Source organism: Salvelinus alpinus, chromosome 14 (genome assembly GCF_045679555.1).
Source record: "Salvelinus alpinus chromosome 14, SLU_Salpinus.1, whole genome shotgun sequence".
Lineage (NCBI taxonomy): Eukaryota > Metazoa > Chordata > Actinopteri > Salmoniformes > Salmonidae > Salvelinus > Salvelinus alpinus.
The window spans coordinates 53075890-53084534 of record NC_092099.1 but is presented as its reverse complement, the minus strand read 5'-3'; the positions used below and the strand labels follow the sequence as shown (position 1 = coordinate 53084534).

General features: G+C 43.4%; 1 protein-coding gene across 1 annotated transcript; it reads left to right on the top strand.

Annotated features, from left to right (window-relative positions):
• Positions 1–1219: 1219 nt before the first annotated feature.
• Positions 1220–8100, top strand: LOC139539064 (coenzyme Q-binding protein COQ10 homolog B, mitochondrial-like). The gene is made up of 5 exons (XM_071341764.1): positions 1220–1376; positions 4631–4786; positions 5505–5697; positions 6009–6110; positions 6326–8100. The coding sequence occupies exons 1-5, from the start codon at positions 1276–1278 to the stop codon at positions 6491–6493; spliced, it is 720 nt and encodes a 239-aa protein (XP_071197865.1). The 5' UTR covers positions 1220–1275; the 3' UTR covers positions 6494–8100.
• Positions 8101–8645: the final 545 nt, after the last annotated feature.

The following is an 8645-nucleotide window of genomic DNA, read 5'->3' as shown; positions in this document are numbered from 1 at the left end:
AAACACAGGCCAGGCTGGGAGTAGCACACGGTAAACTGAAGAGAAGCGCCCCCTGGAGAAGATGAAGTGCCCTGCTCAATGGCCCATTAGTGGTACCTGAGATATTGATATCAATCACTCTGGCATACTTACGTACATTGGTTAGCTGAAGTTTCTCTAGAAACTAGCTTTAATTCTAAATGACCATTTTATAATTATATTATTAATACAGTCAATGTTATTACAATATGCTTGGCCAGATATGCAGTTCACTCGTAAAAGCATAATCTGTGTCTCCATATCACATTACTCAGTCAGAAGCATTACAAGAACCATGCTATGGGGAAGAACTATCGGCAGGGGATGAAAATATACAGTGACGGTTTTGACACACTATTTGGCAATAAACAGAGAGTACACAGTTAACTGAACCAAAATTATGGAAAGCTTTGACTATGTACAGATTCAGTGAGCATAGCCTATTGAGAGAGGCTCCCATAGGCAGACCTCAAGAGAAGACAGGCTATGTGCACACTGCCTACAAAATGAGATGGAAACTAAGCTGCACTTCCTAACCTCCTGCCAAATGTATGACCATATTAGAGACACATATTTCCCTCAGATTACACAGACCCACAAAGAATTCGAAAACAAACCCAATTTTGGGTGAAATACCACAGTGTGCCATCACAGCAGCCATATTTGTGACCTGTTGCCACAAGAAAAGGGCAACCAGTGAAGAACAAACACCATTGTAAATACAACCCATATTTATGTTTATTTATTTTCCCTTTTGTAACTTAACTATTTGCACATCATATTAAATGTTTATATTCCTTTGGAACGTTTGTGAGTGTAACGTTTACTGTTTATTTTGATTGTTTATTTCACTTCTGTTTATTATCTATTTCACTTGCTTAGGCAATGTAAACATATGTTTTCCCTTTGAATTGAATCGCGAGAAAACCCTGCTTACGTTGTGTCCTTTCAACAAATTTAGCACTAACCTTTCAGAGCCAACTGTGTATGCACTGTAGGTCGATCAAGTCTAGGCAACTCAATCCCACATCTCGTGACATTTTTTGCACACGCACTCACAGCACAATGCAAAAAAAAACATAGGTCAACAGTTTTAGGGTGACGGATGTATACAGTGACCAATGAAAACTCTTAACAGATAACTATTCTCCAATCATTGCGCTAGTTAGAGAAGGCGCGTCCACGAAGGAATAAGCATTGCTGCGGGAGAAGTAGTTAGCGGCTGAGATAAACAGAAAAGAGATCATCGCAGTGAAGATGGCGAGAGGTATGCCGGGACTAAGGAGAGCGGTACTAGAATGTATAAAAAAGTTACCTGTCACAGCCAGCCGAGAAACACCTAAAAGGATTGGCGTAAGGTAACTGCTGTTTATGTTTTATGTACAATTGTAAATCCTGAAAATGGTCAACTTACTGCTATCATTAGCCCACCTACAGTTCGCATTTTTCTCGATGAAGCTAAAGTTCGCTAGCAGGTTGTTAGCTTAGTTTGCCTCAGCTGCTTTGTGTCAAGCCGGTCAATCTGCTTTTCTGTCTCATAAATTAACTTTAGCAGACAACTTTAGCTAGCTTACTTAAGTTATTTAACAGATTCGTATAACTAGCCAAACATGTAATTTTAGCTAACTGTTTTGACAACTAATTAGGGCTGCTGCCTGATTGCTAAACGTTAGCTATGGCAGGGGTACTCGGGACACAGTGGGTGGGTTGCGAGTTATGAGAATACATCTATAATCACACACTATTTATTTTTAATCGTTGGAGGACGATTTCTCATCTGGTTCACGAACTGAACACCGCCAGGTAGCCTAGTGGTCAGAGCGTTGGGCCAGTACCCGAAAGGTTGCTAGATCGAATCCCCGATCTGACAGGGTGAAACTCTGTCGTTCTGCCCCTGAACAAGGCAGTTCAACCACTGTTCCTAGGCCGTCATTGTAAATAAAAGTTTGTTCTTAACTGACTTGCCTAGTTAAATATAAAAAAATCGAAGGTGTTCTTGAAAGCATTGGTATGTAACGTTAGTTGAGGTTTGCTACAGTTTGTAGAAATTGTTATTTTATCTATGGCATGTTTACATTTAGAATGCTAGTTGGCTAGACTGTCTACTACCTCCTAGTATCAGTCAGTGCCTGGCTGTCTCTGCCTCTGGCTGAAATGGTTAACATGTCAAAGGCATTCATCCAGTTAGCTAAGTGGCTGAAGTTATTAGAGAAGTCTGGAAAACTTCCATGTATCCAGCTACCTGTGTTACGCAATCTGTTTTTGGACATTATCTGGGGCTTAACGCATCGATAACACGGACAGTGTCCTTTTGCCAAATGGTACACGGCATCATATGGATATGTGTGCAACAAAAGTTCAACATTTACTTTCTGTTATCATTTCTGTCAAACCGTCTACGCATATAGTTTGAAGCATGCGTTTGATAAATCCACAGAAATCCACAGAACGCTCTGCAACGCAATGCTGAAAGTCAAATGCCGCGTTCCATCAGAAATTAATGGCGTTCTGGTGAACCCAAAATGCAATAACCCTGTCGGTGTGATCGAGGAATTAGGCACTGCCTAGGGTGATGAAGCCAAACTCCTAGTTGCACTCCTCACTATGCCAGGAGGATGTTTTAGGAAGTTTACAATTGCACTGGATCTTAGGAGTTCCCATTCAAAAACACACTACATCTGCGCAGTAGGCGAATTCAGTAGGTGCTCTTAATCTGACTACCAGTGCCTTGAAAACCTAAACCGATTGAAGTTCATTGAATTCACAATTTTGGAATTCCTCACACCATGCAGTGCTACACAAAATAACATCACGCTGCAAAGTGACAATATCCAAGCTGGTGGTGATAATAACTACTGTAGTCCAATCAGTCATTCTCCCCAATGCTGACCTCCAGGGACGTTGTGTCCCCGTGTGGCAATCACCAGCCAGGTGCAGCGGCAGATGGCCATCATCTGTTTGTCAGGGACACAGTTGCCACCACAAGCATGTTCTCCACTGACGTCTCTCGCTCTCTCTCTTTCAACGCTGCTATTGCGTTGAAAGGAACTCACGGGCTTTCACCATAATCCTACCGGCTCCTACTATTCAGTTATTTGGGATTTACAGCATTTCATTTGAGTCAGTTGTCTGCTTCTTGTGTGTATTGGTGTGCATATTGTCTTTCATTGGAATTAAACCACTGTTTGAATAGTCCTAGGTGTGTGTTGAGAGGTTGTCCTCTGAGTCAGAGATTCCCTCTGGGCAAAGGTATTTTCTGACTCACTCTTTGCAAGTGTTTTTTAAATATTTTTACACTGAAATAGTTGTCACTGGGCCAGCAGCAGGTGTGCTCACCGTGCAGAATTCAGTATGTTCACTTTACTGCTTACTGAACTGAATCTGAACAAAAAATGTGACACCTGGAGGACCCTGTGTCTTTTTCAGCTTCAAGCCTCTGTAGCTGACAAGCCTTTCATTAGGCTAGTCACATAGAGAAGATCAACCCTAGTTAAGCAGTTGTAAATGGAGCGTAATTCCCTTAAACCACTGTTTCTCTATGCCTATACTGACCTTGAACTTAAGCATGAGAATAGCATACTATACACCTGCTATTCGGTGGGGGTGGAGATCAAAGAGATGAAGGTGTGTCTACAGATACGCTGTATTCTGACCATTACTTAATTCCACCATCTTTTACGTGTGATGAATGAGGTGGCGCAACCTGTCGGTTCCAAGTGGAACAACCTCTACTTAATTTCTTCAAATAGAAATAACCCCGTTCTCCATGTACTGTAATTTACAACTTGGTGTTTGTAAATAGAAATGACAATTGTTTTAGATCTGTTTTACCTTTTTGTTGCTGAAAACAAATGTGAAACCAGTCATATGGCAGCAAACTGAAGCATATCAACATCACCTTTTCCACAGTGAAGTTTATGAAATGCTGGCCTTATAACTTGGAATGAAATGTGGAGACCCAAGCTATAGGGTTCTTTAGCCATGCACAAATGATAGTATAGTGCCAAACCTACTGAGTTGATTTATGATTTTTAGTGTTTTAATTATATGCCCAGACTTTTCACTGTATTTTTAGTTTGTTTTACAGAGCAAAATTCTGCAAGTATAGCCAAAGCATGTTGTGCTTGACTTTACTTATTTCTGGTTACTGGTAACTTGTGGAAAAGGGATTCAAAGCAGTTGATCTTAGAAACCAACACTACCTGTTTTCACCAGAAAATGTCCTGTTCCTTTTAACTGTTCTTTGCCCTGTGGATGTATTGGCCCCTTCACATGGTTGTTTTGTAAACGTCTGCAGTGTGAGAACATGAGCTCAAAGACCTGAGGCTCTGATGAACCATTGGCCACTTACATTGATCTTGAGATAGTTAGCTTTGATCTAATTTTATTAAAAGCCCACCCTGCAGCAGACGAGCGTAAAGTTTCGAGTCCCGTACATACACCGACGGTTTGGTTGTTCAGCTATCGGGAAGTGGTGTCCAGAGAATTCGGTCAGGCAGCCAGTCCGTACATAGGAATTAGATACTTAGAAATGATTGTGAATTTGACCCTGAGATGTGTGTGGAAAACGGGCAAATGATTCTGACTCACCTCTCTCCTTGTTTTGGAACAGATATCTCTCCTCATGTGGGATCCTGATGATGAGGGTGCCACCCCTCCTGGGGGCCATGCCCAGGTCCAGAGTCATTGTGGCCCCCACCCGCTCCTTCTTCAACCTGGCTGACACCTTCAACAAGAGGAAGGAGTACTCTGAGAGACGTGTCATGGGGTCAGTCACTGTCACTCCCTGAAATCAGACCTGCCTTTGTCTGTGTTCAAATACTGTTTGAAATCTTTCAAATAATTTGAATGTCTGCTTTAGCCTGCCTGGAGTGCCAGGTGGTCATGGTTTGCCAGGTGGTCATGGTTTGCCAGGTGGTCATGGTTTGCCAGGTGGTCATGGTTTGCCAGGTGGTCATGGTTTGGGAGTTTTCTATTAGTTTAATTGCAATAGTTCAGTGGAGCACAGACAAAGTAGCCTATTTGAAATGATTTCAAATAATATTTAAACCCATGTCTGCCCCCTAGAAATGAATATAGATACTCTGGTTTCTCTATGTATTGTCTGTCCTGCTCCCGCCAATGACTCTCTCATATATCCAGTGAAGGTCATAATCACTCAATTTTACACTATTAAAAGCAACCCATTCTGTGTCCTGGGCTATATTAAAAACAACCCATTCTGTGTCCTGGGCTATTTGCCAGGCTGTTATGTAATGATTGGCTGGGAAATTGCAATAGTCTGACTGAGTTAGTCCCTGGGCAAGTTTAGACATGGGGGCAGAGAATGTCAATCATCCCTGTTAAGTAACAGTCTTCTTCCGTTGATGACCTTCACCTACATTACAAATAGAATTTAAGGTCAGAGTTTGGAGGACTATTGGGTTATATGGGACTCTTTCCTCCCTCTGTAAGAGATGTTGACCCAGGCCTCCTCTCTCTCTCAGGTACTCTATGTTGGAGATGTATGAAGTGGTAGCTGGGGTGGAGAACTACCTTCACTTTGTTCCCTGGTGTAAGAAGTCTGACGTGGTGTTCCGGCGCTCAGGGTTCTGTAAGGCCAAGCTGACAGTTGGTTTCCCCCCGGTAGTGGAAAACTACACCTCGCTGGTCACCACAGTGCGCCCCCACCTGGTCAAGGTAAAGCACTGCAGTAGCGGCTGGTATCTCCCACCACTACTGTACATGCAGTGAGGGTACTTGACTAGATATAAGATAAGCAGCTGTGACGTAGATGGACACCGGGTGTGTTCCTGTTTATCTTAATTGCAGTTGCGTTGAATAGATGATCAGATGTCACTGTCTGGAGAAGTGTTTAGCATCTCAGGAACTACATAAATATTATATAGCAATCTTATGAGATTCGTAGTGGGCCTTTTTAATAAAGACGACCTGGAATGCAGCCACTGTGGTTATATCAGCAGTCTGACCGTGGCTGTGTTGACCCCCAGGCAGCCTGTTCAGACGGTAAGCTCTTCAACCACCTGGAGACGGTGTGGCGCTTCAGCCCTGGCCTCCCTGGCTACCCTCGCACCTGCACGGTTGACTTCTCTGTAAGTACCTCAACACACTGCACTGTGGGTGTCTGGGTTAGTGTATTTTATGTGTGCCCATGTATGCGTCTGCTTAAGAGCTAGATATGCAAGTCTACTATCTTTGGCACTGTTTTCTTCTCTCACTTTTTTTTCTTCTCTCGCACACATGCATGTATACAGGATCATATGTCTAGATCACTTTCTCACCCACTCTCCGTCTCTCCTCTCTCCAGATCTCCTTTGAGTTCCGCTCCCTGCTGCATTCCCAGCTGGCCACGGTTTTCTTTGACGAAGTGGTGAAGCAGAACGTGTCGGCGTTTGAGAGGCGGGCCGGGAAACTTTACGGAGCACAGACCATGATCCCCAGAGAGCTCATGTTTCATGAGGTGCACCACACGTAGCGTGCCCCAATGGGTCATCCTCTCTCTGCGCGCACACACATACACACACACACATACAGTCAGCCATGGCAGGGAGAGAGAGAAGGAGTGAAGGGAGGGGGGAAGAGGTTAAATGCCTGAACACTGCAGTGCCTTATCAGAAAACAACCAATGATTTTATACCCATTAACTGCTTGTGGCTGGATTCTCTCCCCCTCCCTACCCCCCAAAATACCCCTCTCCCCAGACTTACATCACTCTTCCTTCCCCCTATACCACCATAGACCCCTACTGGTGCCCCCTCACACCAAAGAAACCATCAGCACCTTTGGCCATTAGGCACACCTCAGAGCTTAGTGCTGTCCCCATGCGGTGAGCACAGGGCTCATAATAGCCCTCTTGTGGAGATATAAAAACTCTTCTACTAAGGCCTAAATAAAGTCAGTTTATAGTGAAAGGCTGTGTGTAAGATACTATGGTAGCGAGATCAGGGGAAAGGGACTGGGGTTCTTATGTCCTGATCAGGCCAACAGTTTGTGAAGGCCCATCCAAGATATTCGTTATTGTAACAAACCTAACATACATTATAAACTAGGTGGTTCGAGCCCTTGCATTTAGGCACCTCTGGGGTCTGTGGAATATGGCCAATATTTCACAGCTAAGGGCTGTATCCAGGCACTCCGCGTTGCGTCGTCCATAAGAACAGCCCTTAACCGTGGTATATTGGCCATATACCACACCTCCTCTGGCTTTATTGCTTAAGTACCCTAATGCTATGTTATGTGGATAAGATGGAGGCTGGGGTTTCAAAGGATCGGCTTGTACATTTTTGAATGAAGTGTGAGCACTTGAAGATCGAAGTTTCCTAAAGGAATGTCGCAACACTGCCGAGCAGATGTATACACACTGCCGTGCCTACCTACACATACCTGTTCAAGAGGTGCTGTGTTGCAACAATGTTACCGGGGACATTTCTGCTGCACCCCATATAGCACCTTGTTCTCTAATGACCATGGGAGGCATGTTGTTCAGTTATGGCACTTGTGTTTTTTTTTTTAAGTGCAATATAATGTTTCGTTTTCTAAATGCAGCTACTTTTCCCCTAGAGATATCCACTGTTTAAAAGGGCCCAGACTGGCTAGGCAGGGTACAGGGTCATCCAAACTGTCTGTCTGCGTCAAATGGCACCCTATGTCCTGTACAATATACCCGTAGGGCTCTGGTCAAAAGTAGTTTACTATATGCACTACGTTTGACCAAAAGTAGTGCACTAAAGGGAATAAGTTAACATGTTGGTTGCTTGTGTCTGCCAGTCAGAATACTGTCACAGTGAGGTATCTTACCATAGAACCTTTTAAAGATGTCACTCTTATGTACACCCAGTGACCTTTGACCTGATCCTAGTGGAATCATATTTATATTTTGTAACCTTAAGCATTCTACTCCTATAAAGATATTTATTAAGATTATAAGAACACGTGTACATATTGTTTTAAGACCAGATGAGAAGTGTGCACTGAACTATAATTGTGTTTTGGGGATTGGGTTTTATAGTGCAAATGAAGGTGTTTTAATGAGCGAAGATGTATGAACTATTTTTATATTAAAAGTGTTTTTTTGTGTGTGGAGTTCAAGTTGCACAGTTAATGTATACTCCAGAACATTTAATGGGGAAGTCTGTTTCGGCACGATGTGCCTTCCTCAGGTTTGGAGTTGTCAACGTCTGGTTGGTTGACCATGGACAAAAGAGGGAATCATGTGAGAGGTAAGAATAGAACTGACAATAAGTTATGGGAGTTAGTTGACTCCTGCTGGACATATACAGAACCACATGCACAAGAGGAAACAATTGTTCCAAGGACAGAAATGCTGTAACAAAATACCATACCTACAGGTTGCCTTGCCAGAGACATGAGCAAAGATACTAATACTACATATTTAACCAGGAGAGCTCATAGAACGTAGACTCAGGCTCTCCAACCTTGTTCCTAGAGAGCTACCCTGTAGATTTTCACTCCAAACACAATTCTAACTGACCTGATTCAGGTTACCAACTAGCTAATTCTTACAACCAGGTGGGTTGGAGTGAACCTACAGGACAGTAGTACTCCGGGAACAGGGTTGGAGTGAACCTACAGGACAGTAGTACTCCGGGAACAGGGTTGGCAAGCCC

Coding starts and splice junctions, on each gene's coding strand:
- LOC139539064 (XM_071341764.1), top strand. CDS start 1,276: ATGGCGAGAGGTATGCCGGGACTAAGGAGAGCGGTACTAGAATGTATA. Junction 4,787..5,504: donor TCTGAGAGACGTGTCATGGG/GTCAGTCACTGT, acceptor TCTCTCTCTCAG/GTACTCTATGTTGGAGATGT. Junction 6,111..6,325: donor CCTGCACGGTTGACTTCTCT/GTAAGTACCTCA, acceptor TCCTCTCTCCAG/ATCTCCTTTGAGTTCCGCTC.